The sequence below is a fragment of the Malassezia japonica genome, chromosome 1 (genome assembly GCF_029542785.1).
Source record: "Malassezia japonica chromosome 1, complete sequence".
Taxonomy (NCBI): domain Eukaryota; kingdom Fungi; phylum Basidiomycota; class Malasseziomycetes; order Malasseziales; family Malasseziaceae; genus Malassezia; species Malassezia japonica.
Window position 1 is genome coordinate 950830 of NC_083370.1, and position 22479 is coordinate 973308.

At 62.7% G+C, this 22479-nt stretch overlaps 10 protein-coding genes across 10 annotated transcripts; 4 read left to right on the forward strand and 6 right to left on the reverse strand.

The window, feature by feature from the left end:
* Window positions 1–18: 18 nt before the first annotated feature.
* On the forward strand, window positions 19–2227 carry MCM5 (DNA helicase; the record flags this gene model as incomplete). Its single annotated transcript, XM_060264514.1, has 2 exons — window positions 19–294; window positions 317–2227. 2 exons carry the CDS (start codon window positions 19–21, stop codon window positions 2225–2227), a joined length of 2187 nt encoding a protein of 728 aa, XP_060120497.1.
* Window positions 2228–2271: 44 nt separating this feature from the next.
* PHB2 (Prohibitin-2, subunit of the prohibitin complex (Phb1p-Phb2p)) lies at window positions 2272–3237 on the reverse strand (the record flags this gene model as incomplete). Its single annotated transcript, XM_060264515.1, has 1 exon — window positions 2272–3237. The coding sequence occupies one exon, from the start codon at window positions 3235–3237 to the stop codon at window positions 2272–2274; it is 966 nt and encodes a 321-aa protein (XP_060120498.1).
* A 140-nt stretch (window positions 3238–3377) lies between these two features.
* BUD14 (protein phosphatase regulator) lies at window positions 3378–6903 on the reverse strand (the record flags this gene model as incomplete). Its single annotated transcript, XM_060264516.1, has 2 exons — window positions 3378–6809; window positions 6832–6903. 2 exons carry the CDS (start codon window positions 6901–6903, stop codon window positions 3378–3380), a joined length of 3504 nt encoding a protein of 1167 aa, XP_060120499.1.
* A 198-nt stretch (window positions 6904–7101) lies between these two features.
* On the reverse strand, window positions 7102–11808 carry CHS3_1 (chitin synthase; the record flags this gene model as incomplete). Its single annotated transcript, XM_060264517.1, has 1 exon — window positions 7102–11808. The coding sequence occupies one exon, from the start codon at window positions 11806–11808 to the stop codon at window positions 7102–7104; it is 4707 nt and encodes a 1568-aa protein (XP_060120500.1).
* Window positions 11809–12763: 955 nt separating this feature from the next.
* On the reverse strand, window positions 12764–14237 carry MJAP1_000551 (uncharacterized protein; the record flags this gene model as incomplete). Its single annotated transcript, XM_060264518.1, has 4 exons — window positions 12764–13162; window positions 13186–13387; window positions 13410–13697; window positions 13720–14237. 4 exons carry the CDS (start codon window positions 14235–14237, stop codon window positions 12764–12766), a joined length of 1407 nt encoding a protein of 468 aa, XP_060120501.1.
* A 331-nt stretch (window positions 14238–14568) lies between these two features.
* On the forward strand, window positions 14569–14985 carry MJAP1_000552 (uncharacterized protein; the record flags this gene model as incomplete). Its single annotated transcript, XM_060264519.1, has 1 exon — window positions 14569–14985. One exon carries the CDS (start codon window positions 14569–14571, stop codon window positions 14983–14985), a length of 417 nt encoding a protein of 138 aa, XP_060120502.1.
* A 2-nt stretch (window positions 14986–14987) lies between these two features.
* Window positions 14988–16391, reverse strand: MJAP1_000553 (uncharacterized protein; the record flags this gene model as incomplete). Its single annotated transcript, XM_060264520.1, has 1 exon — window positions 14988–16391. The coding sequence occupies one exon, from the start codon at window positions 16389–16391 to the stop codon at window positions 14988–14990; it is 1404 nt and encodes a 467-aa protein (XP_060120503.1).
* A 76-nt stretch (window positions 16392–16467) lies between these two features.
* Window positions 16468–17653, forward strand: MJAP1_000554 (uncharacterized protein; the record flags this gene model as incomplete). Its single annotated transcript, XM_060264521.1, has 4 exons — window positions 16468–16570; window positions 16593–17094; window positions 17118–17577; window positions 17600–17653. The coding sequence occupies 4 exons, from the start codon at window positions 16468–16470 to the stop codon at window positions 17651–17653; spliced, it is 1119 nt and encodes a 372-aa protein (XP_060120504.1).
* Window positions 17654–17669: 16 nt separating this feature from the next.
* On the reverse strand, window positions 17670–20411 carry MJAP1_000555 (uncharacterized protein; the record flags this gene model as incomplete). Its single annotated transcript, XM_060264522.1, has 2 exons — window positions 17670–19833; window positions 20407–20411. The coding sequence occupies 2 exons, from the start codon at window positions 20409–20411 to the stop codon at window positions 17670–17672; spliced, it is 2169 nt and encodes a 722-aa protein (XP_060120505.1).
* Window positions 20412–21384: 973 nt separating this feature from the next.
* On the forward strand, window positions 21385–22083 carry MJAP1_000556 (uncharacterized protein; the record flags this gene model as incomplete). Its single annotated transcript, XM_060264523.1, has 2 exons — window positions 21385–21552; window positions 21577–22083. The coding sequence occupies 2 exons, from the start codon at window positions 21385–21387 to the stop codon at window positions 22081–22083; spliced, it is 675 nt and encodes a 224-aa protein (XP_060120506.1).
* Between the last annotated feature and the right edge of the window lie 396 nt (window positions 22084–22479).

Genomic DNA, 22479 nt, shown 5'->3' on the forward strand with positions numbered 1-22479 from the left:
GCGCCGCTCACGACGACCATGTCGGGCTTTGACGTTGGGCGCGTGTACTCTACGCAGGTCTCGGCAGGGTCCGAGATCTCGCAGGCGCCTGATGCGCCTGTGCAGAATGAGACGGCACTCTTTGAGTTTGTGCAGCACTTTCGTCTCGGCAACGAATACATTTACCGCGACCGACTTCGCTCGAACCTGCTCGTGAAGCAGTACGCCCTCGAGGTCCTCCTCGAGCATGTGCAGATGTGGAGCCCTACGCTGGCGCAGGCGCTGCGTGAGACTCCGGCAGAGATCCTGCCTCTGGTACGTTGATGGTCTAACGCAGTTTGAATCGGCCGTCCGCCGCGCAGCGCGCTTGATTCTCTACCCTGTCGTGGCCGGCACGGAGCGTCCTGAGGCGCCCGATTGCCAGGTGCTCTTGCGCTCGACCGCGAACCTAATGGCGATGCGCGACCTGCACGCCGACAACATTTCGCACCTCGTGCGCATCCCCGGTATTGTCATTTCGACGTCTGTGCCGGCGTCGCGTGTGACCAAGCTCCATCTCATGTGCCGCGACTGCCGCGCGGTACGCTCGATGGAGGTGACGTCGGGCTTTGGCGGTTTCGTACTGCCGCGCCAGTGCGACGCGCCCAAGGTCGACTCGAGCATCAAGTGCAGCATCGATCCCTACGTGATTATCCACGAACGCTGCGAGTTTGTCGATGCGCAGACGCTCAAGCTCCAAGAGGCGCCGGATATGGTGCCGGTCGGTGAGCTACCCCGCCATATGCTCTTGTCCGTGGACCGTGCGCTGTGTGGCCGTGTGGTCCCTGGCGCGAGTGTGATTGCAACCGGCATCTTTTCGACCTATACCGTACAGCGCTCCGGCACGCAGCCCAACGCGGTCGCGCTGCGCACGCCCTACCTTCGTATCGTCGGAATGGAGGTCGATGCGGGCGGCGCGGGCGGCCGCGGCGTCTCGCGCATCTTCACTGCCGAGGAGGAGGACGAGTTTGGGCGAATGTCCAAGAACCCCGATCTCTACAACAAGTTTTCCGCGAGCATTGCGCCGAGTATCTTTGGCAGTGCTGATATCAAGAAAGCCATTACGCTGCTGCTCTTTGGCGGCTCGAAAAAGGTGCTGCCCGACGGCATGCGTCTGCGTGGCGACATTAATACGCTGCTCCTCGGTGACCCCGGTACGGCCAAGAGTCAGCTTCTCAAGTTCGCCGAGAAAGTGTCGCCGATCGCCGTGTACACCTCCGGAAAAGGCAGCAGTGCCGCGGGTCTGACCGCGTCGGTGCAGCGCGACCCGTCCTCGGGCGAATTTTACCTCGAAGGTGGCGCGATGGTGCTGGCCGATGGCGGTATCGTGTGTATCGACGAGTTTGACAAGATGCGCGACGAGGACCGTGTCGCAATCCACGAGGCGATGGAGCAGCAGACGATCTCGATTGCCAAGGCCGGCATTACCACCGTGCTCAACTGCCGTACCTCGGTCCTGGCCGCGGCGAACCCCGTGTGGGGCCGCTACGACGACATGAAGTCGCCCGGCGAGAATATCGACTTCCAGACGACCATCCTGAGTCGTTTCGACATGATCTTTATCGTCAAGGACGACCACGACGAGTCGCGCGACCGCACCATTGCCCGGCACGTTATCGGCATCCACATGAACGGCGCGTCGGACCAGCCCGACGCGGAAGGAGAGATCGACTTGCAGACCATGAAGCGGTACATTGCGTACTGCAAGTCGCGGTGCGCCCCCCGCCTCACGGCTGAGGCCGCGGAGAAGCTGTCGAGCCACTTTGTCGGGATCCGGAAGCACGTTGCACAGGTCGAGCGCGAGCAGGACGAGCGCTCGGCGATTGCCATCACTGTGCGTCAGCTCGAGGCGATCATCCGTATGAGCGAGGCGGTGGCCAAGGTGACGCTGAGCCCCAACGCAACCGAGGAACACGTCGACGAGGCCATCCGCCTCTTCCGCTTCAGTACAATGAACGCGGTCGAGAGCGGCAACATTGAAGGCATGACGCGTGGCGAGCTCCAGGAAGAGGTACAGAAGCTCGAGCGCGAGATTCAGCGCCGCCTCCCGTTGGGCTGGACAACGTCCTACGCGCGTCTGCGCCACGAGTTTGTTGACAGGCAGCAGTACTCCTACCATGCGTTTGAGCGCACCCTCTTTATTTTGGAGAAGCGCGACGCGATCCGCTTCTCGAACCAGCACAAGAGCGTCACGCGTATGGGTGTGTAGCCTATGTATTATAGTCCAGAAGGGCGTTGGTATTTTCCTACAGTCTACGCTTTCACCGCATCGTCGTCGCTCGCGACGTTGAGCAAAAGGCTCTGCGCGTCGAGCATGATACGGTTGTCGCTCTGCGACAGGGTGTTCGCAATGTCCTTCGCCGCCTCGAGCTTCTTGAGCTTGAGGAAACCCTTGTTCTTGCGCACCGCGTCACCAATGAGCTCCGCCGCCCGGGCCTCACCCGACGACTTGACAATGATCGCCTGCTTCTCCTGGAGCGCCTGGTCGACCTGGAAGGCGGCACGCAGCGCAGCCTGCTGCGTGATCTGCTTCGCCTCGACCGCGTGCGTGAACTCGGGCGAGAAGGAGATGTGAGTGATCGAAACATCGTCCAGGATGATGTTGAAGCGCCGCGCGCGGTGCGTCAGATTCTCACGCACAAGACGCGAGACCATCTCACGCTGCGTGATGAGCTGCGACGCGTTGAACTGCGCAACAACCGACTTGAGCACCTCGTTCACAATGCTCGGAAGAACGCGCTCGTCGTAGTCCGTGCCCAGCTCGCGGTAAATCGTCGGCAGGCTCTCGACGCTCGGCCGCGAAAGAACACGGCAGGTAAGCGAGACCATCTGCAGGTCCTTGGTACCGGTTAGGCTCGCGATGCTGCGCGGCTTGGCACGCACGTCGTAGTCGATCGGCGTGTCGATCCAAGGCAGGAGCAGGTGCGTGCCTTCGTTGTAGATCGTCGGGAGAACACCACTGAAGCGCGAGTACATGATCGCACGGTGACCACCGTCGACGTTGAACAGCGACGCGTTAATGCCGATCGCGAGACCGGCGAGCGCAAGGAGGCCCGCGCCGCCAATCGCCGGGTTCAGGTTCGGTCCACCGCCGCCACCGCCGCCGCCGCCGCCGGGACGCGGGCCGTTACCAGCAGCGCGGTTGGCATTCTGCTGCATCTGCTGGAACATGCGCTGCATTTGCTTCATGACATTTTGGGGGGAGCGGTTGTTCGACATCGTGCCGACCACGAAGCTGTCCGTTCGCAAAGAGACGACGTCAGCCACCGATCAGCCCGCGGCCGAACACCCAAAGGACCTACTAGGCTGCGTTCGCAACACGTGCACACGCGTATCGTACAGAATGGCTATGGAGCTGACTAATTCGGCCGCGCGAGCGCCGTGTGGAGCAACTCGTCGAGCGCCGCCTCCAGAGAAGAGACCTGGGTGAGGAACGGCGTGTAGTGGCGGCCGACGGCAGCCATCGGCGTCGAGGGGCCGTACTGCGATGTGGGGAAAGGAAGTGCGAGAAGCCCGTTGCTCGCCGTTGCGATCTTTTCCGCAGGCGTCGGCTCGAGCAGCTTCGCGACGAGGTCCGACGAACGCTGCTGCAGCTGCGACGCGGACGCGTTCGACGAGGTGGACGCGTGCCGCCGGTGCTCGCGCACGGGCTGTGAGGGGGCGGGCGTGGACTCGGCAGACTCGCCAGCCTGCGCCTCAATCACCAGCGCGTCGACAATTCCATAGAGAGCATGAATGTTGTAGGTCTCGCGCATGCGCCCGGTACCGGTCGTGGCAGTCGAATCAGAGAGCACACGATCGCCGGTCCAGCCCTTGGCAAGCGCACTGCGGACCGCTGCATTGCGGGTGGGCAGCGCCGCATCACTCGCCGACACACTGCGCAGCGAACCGGTGCGCTGGATCGGCTGCATCTTGTTGGGGATGTTGAGGCCGCGCGTCTGTTCAAACGCCGTGGGGGGAATAGCTTGGGGAGGTGCGATCGCATCGCTGTGCAAGAGGCCGGGCGACGTGGGGGCCGCGCCAGAGCCGTCCATGATGCGGTTCAGCATCAGATCAATGTTTTCGGCAAGGTTCGAGTCGGGCATCGTCGGCATCTGCTCGGCAAAGCGCTCGAGCAGGTCGCCTTGCGACTGCGCAGAGCCGGCGCGCATGCCGCGAGCTGCAGGCTCCGTCGCAGGGTCGGGGCGGGCAGTAATGTCTTGCAGCACACTGCGCAGCGCACTGCTCACGTCCTGCTCGCTGCCTTGGGAGAGGAGCGAGTAGCGCACACGCGGCGAGCCTTGTTCGCGCGAGCTGCGCAGACGCACGCCGTCCTGCATGATCAGGTCGACACCTTGCGCATCGTTCAGCTGCACGGTCGGTACAGGCGTGTTCGGCGCCTTGTCCAGCGAACGCATCGACGCGGAGCGGCTCGTCGTGGGGGGAGCAGCGTCAGACGGCATGCGCACGCCTTCGCCGAGGCGGGGGCTCGGCTGGATGCTCGACACGCCGTCGGGGAACCCTTGCAGGCGCGGCGTATCGAGGCGGGGGCTAATGACGCTCGCGCGCAGCGCAGGCCGCGCCTGGCGCAGTACAAAGAGGGGGTCGCCCTCGCTCAAGTCTTCCTGCGCGCCGTGGCTGAGCGCAGTGTCGAGGCTGCGGCGCTTGGGCTCATTCACGTCGACCTGCTTAAAGATCGGCAGCGTGTCGTAGGCGGCAAGCACCTTGGTCGTGGGCGAGAGCAGCTGCTCACCGGCATCCGACACTGACGCAAGGCCGTATTTGACGCGGCCGCGGCCGCTGCGTGCCTCGACATCGTCGCCGCCATCGACCACACCCTCGACGACCTGGAAGGAGGCGAGGCCAGCCTCGATCACCTCGGCGACCATCGCGTTGCGCGCAAAGCGCAGCAGACGGATCTGGGGCTTGGCCGAGGCGGGCAGGGTGTGTGCGGGATCGTTCGGCGTCGCGAGGCCGGTCTGGGGATGGAACACGACGCCGTCGGGCAGGTCCGCGGGGAAGAGCGCGAGCTGCACGGTAAATCTGAGCGAGCTGCTTGCGCCCAGCACCGTGTCCTGCGACGTGGCCGACGCGGCGCTGCGCGTCGACACGTCGCCCACGGCCACGTCGGGCGGTCCGAGCTGCGCCGAGGTGTCCTGCGCCAAATTGTTCTCAAAGGGACTCTTGCGTACGAGGTAAAACTTGCCGTAGCGGTCGTCGCTGTAGTCGTATGTGACACGGCTTGCGTTTGCGTCCTGCAGCAGCGAGGTGAGCGAGCCCACCGAGTCGCGCGACTGGCCTGGCGTGCCACCCGGCCCACGGTCCTCCTCTTGGAGCTCGGAGAGGGCCTCGAGGATCTGCAGCGGGCTTTCGTGGGGCCAGAGGGTGTGCTCCTCGCCGTCGAGGCGACGCAGGACAATGACATAGTCCGTCGGCTCGTCCTGCACGCTGAAGCGCTGCATCGCCTGGCGGACGAGGTCGGTGGACGTGGTGGACTTGTTCAGCAGCACTGTCTTGAACGTCGCGTCGCACTCGACGTTCTCGCCGGCAAACACACGCACGACATTGAACGTCGGCACAGAGCCGGGCATGCCGATCAGCGAGCCAGGGCGCGCGCGGCGCTCGTCGTTGCTCTTGGACGACTGCGGCATCGCCTCGTCGCCGATCGCGCCGCTGGGGAAGAGGCCGACAAGCGGCGACTTGTCGCCCGGCGACGCACGCAATGACGGGCTCGAGGACGGGCGCTCGTCGGGCCGTGGCGTAAGCTTGGCGCTCGAGTCGCCCAGCGCAGGCGAAGTGTGGCTCTTGTCCGCGTCCGCCTCGGCGTTGCGCTGGCCCGAGGTGATGCGGCCGACGCCATGGGCAGCTGCAGCAGCCGTCGCAGCAGCCGTCGCGCCGAGACCCAATGTCACTGCGCTCACCTTTTCGGCGGCGGAGGCGAGGGGCGTCTTTTGCTGGTGCTCGGCGTCATCGGCCAGCTGTGCCTCGTCGTGCTCCTGTGCATGCTCGAGCTCGTCGTCGTCGTGCTCGTCGTCGACATACTCGGGCTCCTCGTCCGCGTACTCGGGCTCCTGGTCGTACTCGTCTTCGTACTCGCCCTCGTACTCGCCTTCGTATTCGCCCTCGTATTCGCCCTCGTACTCCTCGTCCGACGCCTCGTTGCCCGAGTGCTCCAGGTATTCCGGCTGTCCAAAAAGCACTGCGCGCTTCTTTTCCTGGGGCCGGCGCGGCGCCGATCCGTCCGTCTCGCGGCGAGAAAGGGCCGAAGGCTTGCCTGAGTGCACGTTGATCTGCCCCCGTGCGCGTGCCTTGACGAGGTGGCCACTGTATACGTCCATCGGCACCTGGTCGTGGTCATCTTCGGTGGCGGTGGTGATTTCCACGTTGCGGTGCTTGTTGAGTCGCGCCAGGCGCTCATACGGCGTCTCGATGTTTTCCGCCGGAATGTAGCCGACCTCCTGCGAGGCCATTACGCGGACGAGCCACCAGTAGCTGTTGCTGTCGTCCAAAAGCACGAGATTGTCGCCCTTGTGCACTGTCGCCTGTCCGTCGACCGTTGCGACAAACGTGTGCAGCGCATACACCAGGTCAAAGTTGATGTTTTCGTCGGGGATGGACGGGCTGGAGGAGAGCTCCTCGTCATTAAAGTCGTCGTCGTACTCCTCCTCCTCCTCCTCATCGTACATGGCATCGTCCGGGAGCTCACCGTCGTGCTCGTCGTACTCATAGTGCTCGTCCTCTTCGTGTTGTTCAACCAAATCGTAGTCATTCGCGGGCGGAATCTCGGACGAAGGCTCCATATCGTCGTCAAACTGCGTCAGAACATAAACCTACCTCGTCCTCTTTGGCATAGATCGGCCGCGGCCCATCCGCGTCGCGCTCGTACGCGCCGCCGACTGGCCTCATCGTCGCTACGGCCAGCCCCGCCGGGGCGCAGACTTGGGGCCTCGCCCACTCCACTGTATGCATGTTGATGCACAATCGACAGCCCAGCGGCAAAAGCTGCAGGGCGCGCAGGGGCACGTGCAAGTTGCAGAAGGATGTACAGACAATTACTACAGAAGCCAACGAGCGGCTCTTGGGGAATGGATACAGGGAGCGTGCTTACTTCTTGCTCGAGTCAAAGGGGCTTCCGCCGAACGAAGCATCGAAGGGAGGAAGCTGCAGGCTTCCTGGCTGCAGAGATTGGCGCCGCGAGCCACGCACAACTTGGCGGATACCACCCGAGTCGGCAACAGGACCATCGTCCACAAGGCTCACGCGCTGCACGCTGCTCGGCAGGTTTGCAGTGCTCTCCACTGGGCGCATCGACGGAGGAGTGCCGGGGCGCACAGAGGGAGGGATTGTAGGGCGCATCGACGGCGGCGTGCCGGGACGCACAGGGTTGGGGATCGTAGGGCGCATCGCGGGCGGCGGCGCTCCAGGACGCGCGGGTGCACCAACAGGGCGCATCGTCGGGCTGGAGTTCGCTGGCGGTCCACCAGGGCGCGGGGGGGGCGTGTAGCTGGCACCGGGCGGCGGGCGCGGGGGGGGCGTCGCACTGCCCGAGCCAGGACGCGCGCTATAGGCGCCGGGCGGCGGGGGGCGAATGTTCGTGTATCCAGAGGGAGCCGCAGGGCGGGGCGGGGGAGACGCGTAGCCGCTGGCCGCAGGAGGACGCATCGGAGCCGCACCAGCACCGAAGAGGTGCTGACGCGCCTGCATCGAAGAATCGGTGGGCGGGGCGCCAAACGGAGGACGGGGGGCACCGCCAAACGAGCTCGACGGCTGCAAGTGCGGCGGCGAGGCCGCGCCAGGACGCAGGGCCGACATGGCACCGCTCGTAGGCGACAGCGGGCCACTCGTTGGCGACATGGTGCCCGAGCCCTGGCGAGGGCGTCCATTTGCATCGGGGCCGAGCGGCGCAGGAAGCTCGAGCAGCGGCACCGAATCGAGACGTTGGCGCGCAGGGTAGCGCGCCTCCTCGCCCGCGCCACCGAGGTTCGCACGAGGGAGCTGCTCGAGACCGTTCGACGGCGCGTCAGACGACATCGACGAGAAGCGCATCATACCATTCTCAGGAGACGTCATGTCGTACGTGTCGCGAGACTCGGTGCCGCCACGGAAGCGGCGGTCGCGCTCGTACTCGGCCCAGCGCTTCATGACAATCGACGAGGCATCGAACTGGCCCTCGGCGTCGCCGTGGCTATCGCCCTTCTTCTCGCCTTGCACGACACGCGTCGCACCCCACGAGAAGTCGTCCATGTGCCAGTAGGCGTAGGCAGGGAGGACCAAGTTCCAAATCGGAAGCGAAATCAGGTAGACAAGCATCCACAGCACATACATGAAGCGGCGACTGGTCACGACAATCAGCACACCGGGCAGACCCAGAATGAGACCCAGAAGAACAAGGGGAATGGTCGGGAACTCTTCTTTTTCCTCCTCCCGCTTGCCCTGGTTGGTAATACTGACCTTGATGGCCGACGCAACGACATAGAACGTAAAGGCAATGGCGGCAGGCAATACCAGCGTACCGACCAGGTCCATAAACACGACAAAGCGCATCGAGAAACAGAAAGTACCACACAGATCACGCACCTGGATCAGCTCAAACAGGTTGTGCACCGTCGAGTTGATCCAGCGACGACGCTGCGAACGCAGCACCTTGAACGTGTCGGGCACCACCGTCTTACACACAGCCGAGGGAATGAACATCATCTTGCGCTTCGGGAACGTTTTGAGCATGAGCGTCGTGAGGTAACGGTCCTCACCAAGCAACAGCAGGTTCTTCTTGTGAAGCGTGTCGACAACATTCTCGGAGTAGTGCTCGACAATGTCGGGGTTGGCTAAAATCGGAACATAGAAGCCACGAGGGCCCTTGGGCGACTTGAGACGGTAGGCACTGAAACAGCCCGGCAGACACGTCACACCACCGAAGCAAGCCTCGAAACCCTTGGTCTGGTGGTGCGAGATGTAGTACTCGAACACCTGGATCATGGTCACCCACGTCTGGGCCTTGTTGGCAATCTTGGTCTCACCACAGAGACCCATGATCTCGGGATCCTCCACCATGCAGGCCGTCATACGCGTCAGCGAGTCGGGGAAGACCTTTGTATCGGCGTCCACCATCAGCACAATCTCGTATTGCTCGGGCGTAACACCCGTCACACGCCAGATCGCATTGAAGAACTCGTACTCGAATTGCGTCATACGCTCGTCAAAGAGCACCTTTTGCATAAAGGCCATGAGCAGCACTTGCGAGTCACGCTTACCACGGTTACCGGGCTTGGCGCTGTCCATTTCCATCAGCGTACCACACTTGGCGATCAGGATCATCGGCACACGCTGCTGCTTCGAACGCTCAACTGTCTGGTCGTCGTAGTCGTAGAAACCGGCATAGACCTTGGCCATGTTGTGGCGCTTCGCACCATCGGCAATGGCCACGTACGAGTTACCCTCGACGTCTTCCGCAGGCACAATCAGCTCCTTCATCATCGACAAACAGATATCGGGCGTCGAGATATCCGACTCGGCACCCTTGACAATACCATCCGCAATGACCAGGAGCAGCTTGTGGCTGTTGGGGTAGTTCGTCGTCGCAAGACTGTCCAGCGTCGTACGCAGACCCTCGAAGGACTCCGAGTAGGCCGTAACCAGACAGATCGTTTGCGCTAGTGGGAAGTTGAACGGACGGAAGTCAGCAGGCGGCTGAGGCACCACATTGTCGAGCGGGAACGGACAAGGGCCCCAGGGCGAGTCGCCATTGTTCGAGAACGACGAGCGGCCGGACTGCGAAGAGGGCATCGTGAACGAGGCCGACTGGCCAAGCGACGCCGAGCTGCGGCCGCCCGTGAGCATCGGCGACTGCGGCGGCGACATGTACGGGCCCTGAACATTGCGGCGCGCAGCGGCAATCTTCTTTTCGAGTGCGGACTGCTTTTGCGGCTGCTTGGGGTAGTTGGTCGCCGTGAAACGACTGGTGGTCGGAAGAATCGACTTCTTCACGTTCGGACGGTAGCCAGCCGGGGCCGGGCGATAGATATCATCGGTCCAGTTTTCAATTGCAGCCACACGCCGCATGCGCTCCGCGTACGACTCGTTGTCGTAGTTGCCGAGACGCCACGAAATGCACCAGGCAAAGTACAAGGCCATCAAGAACTTGATACCGACAGCACCGACAATGAAAATCATCGACAGGACCAGTTCGACCTGCGACGCAATACAACCGGTAGATGCAGCATCGATGTAGGCCACACGAGCGACCTGAGCGAGACAGTCCAATTCCTTGGTGTACTTTCCACGCATACCCATGGCCGTCACGTCCTTGCCCGCCCATGTATCATTGCGATTCTTCATGTAGTTGAACAGCTCAGGAGCGTTCACCGTCGGGTCCAGGTACTTGAGCATACTTAGATCAATCACACTTCCACGCCAGATCATGAGGTTTTGCTTCGGGTCGGAAATGTTTTGCCAAGGAACAAAGACATTGCCCAACATGGGAGCATGCGGTACCTTGTTGTTCAGCAGACTCCTGGTGACGGACATGCTGTGGCAAGCAGCATCGTCGTTGAATCCGGGCGAGTCACCCGACGAGTTGGAGTGGATTACCATGCACTGGAAATAGCGGGGAGGGTTCGAGTTCCTGACCGGCTGCATAATGCCTTCACATGACTCGCCGGTAACCGGGAAAAGCAGGTTAACGTACGAACGACTGATATCATACCGGTCGGTCCAGACAGGCTGCTTCAGATCAGGGAATTGAGGGACGGGCGTGTGAGTAAAGTCGTTCATGTCGTAGGACTTGCCGTAGAGGTTCATCATACCAGTCTTGTCCTTGTCGTTTTGCATGGAGTACAGACTGTAGCGCTGGTCCGTACCACAAACCGTCTGAGTGAAACCAAAGGTGATGTAACCAACAAAGCCCATGCAGACACAGATAATACCGACCAGACCCATCTTTTCACGCCACGCACGCTGCTGCTCGGGCGTCTTGATACCAACCATCTTGAGACATGCGCCAGGGATACAGATCGTAAGCAGCCAACAGTAGATCATCCAAGGGCCAACGGGACCCGGCGCGATGTTGTCAAAGAAGCCGGCCTCCTTCGCCGCGCCCTCGTGTGGCGTCTTGGCGAGATCGGGGTTGCCGGGCGCCGTGCGGCGCATACTCACACCGCGGCGCAAGAAGTGGATACCACTTTCGACCTTGTCCTCCTCGCGGCCGAGGATCGACTTGCCACGGCGCAGCTGAGGGTTGCGAGCAGCCGTCTGCGGCGAAGGAGCGTAAGGGCCGGTCACACCGTAGCCACTTACACCGCCACCCGGACCGGTGATGGCCGACATGGCCGTGCTGTGAGGCGCAGCGCCATGGTGCGGCATGTGTCCGGTCGAGGACGGCATGTAGCCGACATTGGAGCGGCCATGCTGCATGTCCATCTGCGCGGCATGGTTGCGGTAGAACCACTGGCGATGCGAAGGGTCCATACGCTCACGCTCAGGGCGCACGAGCGACTTTTTCCGGCGGAAACTCGCCGAGTGCGACAGGCCCGTCTCGGGATCGCGGCCGCCAAAGTTAGCGCTGCCCGCGCGATGAAGATTGGCACCCGATGCTTGGGCCTCGTCTCCGCCCGAGTTGGCGGTCTTCATGGACTCGAGCGACTGTGCGTTACGCGGAGCAAAGTTGCGCGGCGGCACCTGAAAGGAGACCGAGGGCTGTTTTTGCAGTGTCGTTGCACCCTGCGGCCTGGTCTCAGAAGGATAGTTGATAATAGGAGCACCCTCGCCCTGGGGCTGCACAGCCCCCTGAGGTTTCGTCTCGGGATTGGAGCTCATCTCAGAAGTATGCAAAGCAGATATGCGATACACAAACTGTGTTGCAGCACTACGCCTGCTTTCCGCGTGTGCTGAAAGGACGGAACAAGAGCAAGCCTATGCTCACAGCCGAGACTGTGATAGAGATAGGCCTGAGTTGAACCACGTCGAGTCGATAACCTCGACAGCCACCAGGTCCTTGCAAACAATGGGACTGGGTTGGAAAGAAGTCCGCACGCGAGGTACAATGGTTTGACTGGCCAAGCGCGGTTTAGCTTTGCCCTGCCGTTCAACGTCTCACTTCCGCGGCGTTTCGCCGTGGCCGCTGAAGTCCTTGTTGAAAAGAACCCGGTAGGTCCGTATTCCACGCGCCGCCTCCTGCTTCCTTCTGCAAGAATATGTAGCCCGGACTATTCGGGGCAAATCATCGGCCGAAGATCTACACCCCCTGCCGGAACTGCACGGCCCCGTAAATAGCCAAAATACGAATGGCCCGATTGGCGCTGTCGCAAGCCAGGCGTCGATTTTGCCACGTGCAGTTATTGCCACGTGGGCCAACGCTCGTATCCCTCCTCCACCAAGATGGCGGAGAAGCACGACCGGATTCTGTTTGTGAAGAACTTGAATTATAATACAAAGGGTAGGTGGCGCAGCTAACGATAGGCGAGGATCTGTATGAATTGTTCGGAAGATACGGTGCTATCCGCCAGATTCGGATTGGAAATACCCAGCAGACGCGCGGCACGGCCTATGTTGCGTTCGAAGAAATGAGCGACGCGAAAAGCGCGCTCGCCAATCTGAACGGGTTCCACTTGCAGGAGCGCTACATTGTCGGTAAGTTGCACGACTAATCCAGTCCTATACCATGTGCCCTCTCGTCTCACAGGACGCGGCACGCTGTCGCAGCGCGAAGAGGAGCTTATGCGAACCAAGCAGCAGTACGGCATGCAAGAGGAGTAGTCACGAATCGATTGTATTATACGTCACACAGCGATGCACGCGCGTAGGGGGCGCTGCATGCATACGTCGTTCCGCCGCCTTGGCGCGCCAGCCAGCCGTGCTCACTCGCAGCAAGGAACACATCAGGGAGCTCCAACGCACCTTGGCCGTGCGCCACGGCGACTTTTGCAGAGGGATCGAGCGATACAGGGATGCTTGAATCGTTCGGAGTTGCGAGGAACACATACCGCACAGAGCCAGCAGGCGCCGTAATCGCACGCAGTGGCGTGGGGGAGGGACGATAGAACTGTGCCCACCGCTGCACCTTGCTGCTGTCGGGCGCATCGGGGGGGAGGCCGAGCTCGGCCTCGGTCGCGACACTGAGCGTGCCGCGCATAGGGTGTCCCGAGATGATCTGGGCGACGAGCGCGGGGGTCTGGTGAGAGAGAGAATACGTACTGCATCCGCCTGCTCCGCATTCTTTTCGAAAAGTCCGACATAGAATTGATCTTCTTTGCGTACGGCACTCGAGAGCTCACGGACTTGCGTAGCCTCCATTGTACTCGCGTCGCTCGGCGCCGGATTCTTGTTGAGAATCAGGCGCAGGAACTGCTGCGCTGCATTGTAATTGTCGAGCGTCGAGATAATGTTGCCGCGCGCGCTGCGTTAGAGGAAATACGTACCCAGTCACTTCAAGGCGAGGACCGATGGGCTGCAGCTGCTCAAAGATGCGCTCGATCGACGAGGACGCCGTGCCGCAGAGTGCAACGCCGACGGCCCCCGAGTCGTGAATCGTACGCGCGTGCAGCGGCGCGTCGTAAAAGAGGGTATGCTCACGCCCCGTCTCGAACGGCGTCAACGTCGCGCTCATGCCCAAGAGATTGGCCTGCGAAAAGTGCGCGTCGAGACCCTCGAGAAGGCCGTGCGCTTGGGCGTCGGTCGCAAAAAGGAGCGCACGTACACTGGATGGACTGGATTAGTTTCAGCACATACTCGAGCTCGTTCAGCTGATCCGGGAGGCGCAGGTCGACATTCTCCTTGCCCCAGAGGCCGCGCCAGTCACGCCCACCGCTCTGGTCGAGGCGGTCCGAGCGCATTTCGGTCCCTTTGTTCCATGTCTCTTTTTGGTTCGGCCAGCGGCCAACCGAGACCCGCGCCGCGCCGGGAATCGTCGACCGGAACGCCACACCACGCGTCTCGGGAATCGACGCAAGCGAAATGGCATGCAGGTGCTCCATGCCCGCCGCATCGTCGTACGCAACCGAGGCAGGGAGCGACGAAGACAGGAAGCCTACACGTGCATGCGCCCGCACGTCGCGGTGGTGCAGCATGTCCACGGCCTCGGACAGAACCGCACGGGGCAGGTGCTTGCTCAGGGAAAAGAGCAGAATGTGGGGCGGTTGCTCGGCGGTCCACGCCGCGAGCTTGCTCGCAAGCGCCGGAAGTAGAGACTCGGGTTTTGTCGCAGTGAGTGTCGTGGCACGCTCGCGGCCGGCGGCCTGCGTAGCCATCGCACGGCACAGCCGTGGCCCAGCAGCCTGGAAGCGTAGCATGAACGTTCACCTCCACATCATGCTGACCAAAATGCCGAGGGTTGTGGGACGTGCATGGCGGGCAGGGCATGCGTGGAGCAGGGGGTGTGTGCGGTACAGCACCTCGTCGTTTGATGATGCGCTCTTATTCCAAGGTTTGCGGGGCAGTGTGCCGCGGCCGAGCGATTCGACGCAGTATATGGCAGGGTCGCTGGCGGTAGCGCGCCTTGCCGTGTCTGGCTCAGTGCCGAGCGCCGTGTTGGCCATGGCGCGTGCAGCCGGCGCGTTGGGTGCCAAAAATGCGTCTAATATGGTGCCGATGCGTGTGCCCCGCCTCTTGCAGTCTGTATCGCTCGAAATCGATACAGACGCCGAGGAAGCGCCGCGTGCTGAAGCGCCTGTCGAGGCGGAACGTGCGCCTGCGTCTGCCCATGTGCCGCCTGAGCGCGGGGGATTCTCTGCCGAGTCGCTTTTGGACCCCGACGCATGGGTTGCTGCCCACCGCGAAGATGCGCCGGCGCCTTCGGCGGCCTATACGCCTCCGATCGAGCGTACTCCGCCTCCCGTCTCTGCCTCATCCCAAGCCACGCTCACTGTGCAGTGCCGTGCATCGGCCAACGGCGGTGCATCGACCGAGGCCCTCGCCGGATGTATGGCCGCGAGTCTTACCCTCGTCGACATGCTCGGCGCGGATCGCGTCCATATCCAAGAAATACGGGCTGAATAGCGCTACTTGCTTTTGTGCTGCTCAAATAGCGCCGCGTACTCACGCGCCCAGCGCTGAGCAACACGCGGGGGAATGTCGAGGTTCCCCTCGATGATGCGCCGTGCCGTGCGGTCGTACACGATCGACGTCGGCGTGCCGTTTTTCAGCTCGACTGTCGCAGTGGACGTGCCTGCCGGCTGCCCGACTGTGATGGCACGTTGTGCGTCGTTCGACACGGCCTTTTTCGTCGAAGCACACGGCGAGGCAGCGGCACCGCCCTGCGCAAGTGCCTCGCCGATGATCGACTCGGGGTACGCCGCGCCCACCGACAAGGCCGACAAGCCGGTCGCCATGATCGAGCGGTGGAACTGGCCGACCGAGACAGGGCGGACGAGCAGGTCCATATCCTCGGCGCGCACCGCGTCGCCGCCCGACGTGGTGCACGTCGTGCGGGGATGCACAAGCACGACCTTGGGCGCCGATGAGCAGAGCGCCTGCTGGAGTGCAGGTGTGCACTGAGCCGCGGCCTGGCGCACTGCCTCGATCTTGGCATGGAGGAGCGTGTCGGTGTCGAGTTCGGCGGCCGTCTTGACGAGCTGTGCCTCGCTCACGTCGAGGTCGGCGGCGTGCACAAACACTGTCGGGAGTCCCGCATCAATGATCGAGACGCGCACCGGCTTGTCGCCGACCGTGATCGAGTCGCATACGTTGCCGGTCGGAAGGAACGTAGCATCGAGCGGCACGGCGACTTGGATGCCCGGCGCCTTGCCCGGCACGCCCGCAACCGATGTGTCCTCATCCGTTGACAGTTCCCAAGTGCCCTTGGATCGTGCATTCCTGCGCATTGGCACGCTCACTGTCGCGCGCTTCCCCGTGCTGGCCATGAGGATGCGGATCGGCATGGGAAACGCGTCGGTCGCCCCCCGCTCCTCTGCAGCGCGCTGGATCGCCGCATTGTCTAAAAGCTTGTTCTGCATCGCATAGAGGCCGACTGCGGCGAGCAGGTTGCCGCACGTACTCTTCCAGTCGACCTCGGTCCCCCGAATCGGGACCTGGCCAAAGCGGTACACGACATCCCAACCGTCCTCTGGATCGTGCGCCCGCCGTACATCGTCCGCCCACGCGACGCCTGGGAGCTTCCATTTCCCGCCCAGCTTGGCCAGCAGGCGCGTATAGAGCCCCTGCCCCGGCTTGGAGACGAGCGCGACCTTGGACAGCGACGAGGCGCCTCCACCTAGGCCGTCGATCTGGCGCCCGTCCGGGTCGGGCGAGCCCATCGCGGTGCACACGATCGCATCGCGCGTCGTCGGTGCGTACGGTGCGAGGTCGGCTGCGCGCAGCAAGAGACCCTTGGACGTCCCTCCGCGATAGAACGACGCAGGTACGCGCACACCCGGCATCGTATATTCGTGCAGCTTCACCTGCATACCGGCTGCGCCGCATGCGTCTCCCACGTGGCACGACGCGCTTCCGGTAGAACGCGGGTTGCAAACAACTACGACTATGGCTTCGGAGAAGAAACGCGTGCTGATTCCCGGTGGTGCTGGGTACATTGGCAGCCATGTTGCGCTGACTGTGCTGAACACGCACAAGTTCAAGGTTACGAGTGCGTACCGCGACTGACCCAGTCTTTGACAACTTCCACAACTCCAAGAAGGAAGCGGTGCGTCGCGTGGAGCAGCTCGCGCGTGAGGCGCTCCCTGCGGATGCCAGCGAGCAGGACAAGAAGGACTGCGAGATTGAGCTGATTGAGGGTGACCTGCGCGATGCCGCGGCGCTCGACAAGGTCTTTGCCGAGCACACCGGCGCCGAGAAGATCTACGCGGTGATCCTCATCGGCGCGCTCAAGGCGGTGGGCGAGTCGGGCGAAATTCCGATCGACTACTACAACGTGAATGTCGCGGGTACGCTCAACCTCATGTCGGCGATGGACAAGTACGACTGCAAGCGTCTTGTCTACTCCTCGTCGGCGACCGTGTACGGCGCGCCGGAGACGATTCCCATCCCGGAGTCGACGCCGATGAACCCCCACAGCCCCTACGGCCACACGAAGCAGGTGTGCGAGATGATCATCCGTGATGTGTGCAAGGCGCACCCCGAGTGGCGCGCCATTACGCTGCGCTACTTCAAGTACGTTTTCTCTACTCACACAGCCCTGCTGGCGCGCACCCTTCGGGCTACATTGGCGAGGACCCCCGCGGAAAGCCGGGCAACCTCCTGCCCCTGCTCGCGCAGATGGCCGTCGGCAAGTACCGCGAGGGCGGTCTCAAGGTGTTTGGTAACGACTACCCCACCCCCGACGGCACCTGTGTGCGTGACTACATCCACATTCTCGACCTCGCCGAGGGCCACCTCAACGCGATGGTCGCGCTGGACGACGACTCGAAGTTTGTGAACGTCGACGAGGACGGCAAGTACCGCGCCTTCAACCTCGGTAAGGGTGTCGGTATGAGCGTGCTCAACATGGTCGAGGCCATGCGCAAGGTGACCGGCTACGAGTTCCCGTTCACGATCGTCGGCCGCCGCGCGGGCGACGTGCCCGACCTCACGGCAGACCCCACGCTCGCCGAGAAGGAGCTCGGCTTCAAGGCCTCGCGCTCGCTCGACGACATGGTACGTCTTTTTGCTAACGCAGTCGCGCGACCTCTGGAACTGGCAGAAGAAGAACCCCAACGGTTACGACTCGTAGTTCCTCTAATTCGCAGCTAGGTTCGTGCAGGCGCACGGCGTGGACTATTGGACTGCTGCGCCAGGTTCCCGAGCGCCGCCAGCGCCGTGTTGGAGCGCGCGAGGCCGGGGCGCGACGTGGGATGCTGCGCGTCGATGCTGCCGCGCTCGCCGGTGCCGACGTACGCACTCAGGTTCCACAGCGAGCCGGAGGGCGTAAGGCGCATCGGCGCCGCCTGCGATGCGCGGCGCATGGGCGACGGCGCCTGGGCCTGCTCCTGCGCGCGAAGGTAGGGCATGTAGCCCGAGGCGTGCACCACGCGCGAAAACGCCTCGCGGTAGGGGTCGGAGAAGCGGCGCGTCACGGTGTGGATGCGCTGGATCGAGACGGCCTGTGCGGTGTAGGCAATGGCGCGCATCGACTGGTTGTCGATGTAGTGTACATGCTCCTCCTCGTCGCTCGACGCTTCCACCTCCGAGCCGCTGCTGGGCGGCGACGCGGGCAAGAGCCCCTCGTCTTTTTCTGCGACGCCAGGCAGGAGCGAGGCCATCGCTGGCACTTCGGCGTGGTCGAGTGCAAGGGCATTCTCCATCGCCGAGGTCAGTGCGTGGATAAAGTGGAAGGGGATCATGTTGGGCGCGAGTGTCGTGACCGAGTCGGGCACGACGAGTTTGGCCGTGTCGTGCGAGTCGGCGCGCCGGGGGACGGACGGGCGCCCAGAGCGCAGGCGCACCGGCGAGTCGGGGATGTCGCCGAGCGGCAGTCCCGACTCGAGCCGCGGCGTGAGCTCGACGTGGCTCAGCGCCGCCTTGTCGATCGACGGGCCGCTCAAGCCGTAGTCGAGCAGGTAGCGGTACTGCGGCGGAGAGTGTGCCATGTCGTCGTGCGTCTCGCGCAGCGGACGGTGCTCCATCCGCGCCTTGATGCGCTCCACAAACCCGGCGCTAAATACAGACGGCACAGGGACGTCGACCGAGACGACGCGCCCAGGCACCTCTTCGCGCTGCGATGCGACCACCGGCAGGTGCTGTGCACTGGCCGCCGGGTCGAATTGCTGCTGGTAGCCCGCAAACTTGGACACGATCGGCTTGGCCGGCCGCTCGACCGGGCCGACCTGCAGCATATGCGCAAAGGTATTCGCCACGAGCTTGCTGCTCGATCCGCTCGCTCCGACGCGCACCGGGCCGGAATGGTCGCCGGTAACCGAGCGCAGTGCACTGTCGCGCCGGACGGGCGTGCGGTGCAAAAGGTGCGCAAGCTGCTCGCGCGAGCTTGTGCTTTTGTGCAGCTGCGCCTCGTTCAGCGACTGCGTGCTGTTGGTGCGGCGCATGCCGGACGTCGCGCCGGTCAGGCTGTTCAGACTCGTCATCGAGTCGACGCGGCTGCGCGAAAAGTTGGGCGTGTCCGCCTGTTCGCGGCTCATTTCCTCGAGCGTCAGGTTTGATGTGCTGCCAAGCGAGCGCATGTACGGCTGCGAGCTCGGCATGCGCGTCTCGTCGTTCTCCTCCAGGTAGAAGCGCGACGGCGCCTGCGACGGCGCAGTGCCCGCGTCGGTCGCCGTACCGTGCGGCTGGCTCGTCACGCGGTGCGTGTCGAGCACGGGATGGACCGGCGCACTGGGCTGCAGCCCATTCCGCCCAAAGATCATCGAGCGGCTGCTCCGCACCGAGGCATGCGAGCGCACGGATGCGGGCGAGTCGGCGTGGGAAGGGGCCGTCGTCTTGGGAGACAAGGGGCCCGGCTCCGATGGACGTGCGCCGGTACTCACCTTGGCGTGCGATGGAGTACCCCGCCGTCTCGGCGTCTCGGCAGGGGGTGGCGCCTCGGCCTTGTGGGGCGTAGGCGGCTGTGCTGCAGCTTGCGGCGGCCGCATCGTGGTCGCTTTATCAGTGCGCTGCACCGGCGCGGGCGCCTCGTGCTCGTCTCCGGCGTCATCTTCGTCGTCAACCGAGCTTGCAGGGCTCGCGCTCGTCCAGTTGCTCTCGGACACATCGCCGGGATGCTCGGTACGCGCCTCCGACTTGCCCGAGGTCTTGCGCTGCGGCTTGCGGGCCGTGCCCTCGATCTGCACCTGTGACTTGGACCGCGACGTAGAACTCAGTGCACGCGAAAAGCGCTCATCTGTGCTCTTGCGCCGCACATTCGCTGGCCGTGCGGTGCTATCCACGCCGTGTGCAGTCATGGCCAGGTTCGTGCGCGATCTGGGTCAGCGTCACAACGTACTTCACACCACCGCCTTTTCCAAGGGACGACGAACTTGATCGCCGATGTGCAGATTGGGTCATCTGCGGTTACGCTATGCACTCAGGCACGGCCACGATGCTCCTGCGGGCGAAACACACTACGGCTCGCCGACGCTCGTCGCCCAAACTCGCACGGCCAATCCCTGGCCGGGCCGCGGCCCTCTATTAGTCAGCGCTGGCGCTGCGTTCCAAGAGGTCTTCTGGACAGAACCGTGTAAGCCGGCGTGTGCAGTAGCGGGGTGCCAAAAGGGGACTGGAAGGAGGAAGGCACCGCCGCTTTGACGGACGGGGGAGGTGAGGCGGCGCAGGTTCCCTCGCGGCCCCTTCGTCCGTCCCCGACGGGACGCGTTCAAGAGGAGGGAGGTCCGTGCACGTGGCCGTCGAATGCGCGCGCCACGCTGCGAGCGTCGACCAGGTATCTGTGCGCTGCACAGAGAGTTGGGGAGATACCCAGGAAGGAAGAGAAGGCGTCTGGGGTGTGCCAGGGGTATCATGGGTATCGCGCGAGCTCGGCGTCGCAGCGGTGTCCACCGCATCGTGCGAAGGCGCGCGGCGTACACGCTGGATTGGGGTGCTTGCACGCTCGTGCGCGCGCGCGGGGACACAGGGGCATTCGTGCTAGATTAGAATAGCGACGTACTTGGATCATTTGGACAAACGACTGCGCTTCGGCGGCGCTTGCAAACTGCAACTGAAATCGGTGCGGGGACTGATGAGCAGTGCGTGACGTACTTCGCCTGGGGCCGCATGCACCTTGTGACAACGGAAGCCCACTCGGTCGTCCTCGTAGGTGGCCTTGACGGTGAATTGGGTCCGAGCAGTGCGGCCCGAAAGAGGGGCGGTCGACGACCACGAATGAGCCGACAAATCGAGCGATTCCTGGGTAAGGGGGTACACGTACAAGTACCACGCGATCGGTCCCTCTAGAAGGACTGCTTGGGGGTGGAGTAACACTAGGTGCTTCGCACAGATCGTCTCGCGATGTCGCATGCCATTCGACCGATACCAACATGCGGTGCGCCCCGTCTGGCGTGCCATCCTGCGTGACACGGCACCATAGCGGTTGGACACTCACATGGCCCCAGCAAGGTCCTGGGGATGCTGCGGCCTGGGGCGGCGTACGCAGCGGAGCACTCATGGACGGCGATGGACAGGCGGTCCGTGCGTCGTGCCGCGTACCCGTTTCAGTCCGCGGCGCGCTGCTTTCGAGCCCGTCGCCGACCATTACGTCAGTCTCTTGCATTCTCGAATACTTTCGCAGACGAAAGAGCGCATACTGCGCCGCACCACGCGTCACCATACCCACTGCGCCCAACTTCGCCTCGACGCGTCGGCGCCTCCACACCACAGCGCGCTCGGTGGAATTAATTTCAACTTCTTGCTCCGCACCATCGTCGGCGTGCACGCGTTTGCTAAACCCCCCTAAGTGACGTGTTGTGACGCTTCAAAATACGCTGCAGATCGACTCAGTTTCACTTTTAGTTTTCTTCTCTGCATCGTGGAGGAGCAATGGAGTCGCATATGGAAAGGACGGCCAGTACTGAGACGTGGGCCAACGGCAGCCCCTCGTCGGGTCCTTTTCCTGGGAAGCGGAAGCATGCAGAGGGGGTAGAGGAGGACTATATGAGTTTCCAGCCCGAAAACGGCATGCAGGACATTGCCGAGTACTGCCGACAGGTACGTGCTTACCCACTGATGCAGGCGGTGATGCCCCGTACGCAGACGCACTTGCAGGGCGAGAGCGAAAAAGCCGAGTTCTACCCATTGCCACCGGAGCTGAACCAAGCAGTACTTTCTTCGCTCGGCGTGCAGCCTGCGCAGCAGCAGGGACACACGGCCGTCGATACACACCATCCGACGGCCCGTCCTGCGCCGTTCCCCAACTTCCCTAGCCAAGGCCTCGACGAGCCGTCGCCCGTGTCGAGCCCGGGGCTGCTGCAGCCGGGAACGGCGCTGAATGGCCATGACTATGGCATGGAAATGAGCAACTCGCTCGACTCGAATAATGCGAGCGAGGGGATGGACGAGGAAGTACACACGCCTACACACGCGTCCGCATCGCATGGACCGCAGTGCAAAAGCATCCCGCAATTGTCGGTGCGACACTATGGCGGGACAGCATCGCAGCTCTGGGCGTCGTGCCCGGACTGCGGTGCGTTTTCCAAGGTGCATGAAGACAAGCCCGTCATCCTGTGCTACTCGCCTTGACGATTGTACATATTGAGTTCTCGTGTGTAGCTGCAACGATGATGGGCTTCATGCTCGATATGTGAGCGGAGGTAGCGTAGGCGTATCGCGGCATCCAGAAGCACTAATATGCATCCGGTCTACACAAGATCGACAAGTGGACAGCATCCTTCTGTAGGACCGATACGTCGGGCACACACGTCCGTCCCCATGCCTCTCATGGCTCAACCTACCGTTTCTAGGCCCCAGTCACGCATTCACTACATACGCACACACACACACACACACACACAATTCAGAAAGATCAGTATTACATTGCTTTTTTTATTGGCATAGCAACAGGGTAAAACCGCAGACGCGATTGTGCTCTGTAATACTCGACAGATGCCAGACGCATGGATCTCAACCAGCGGACAA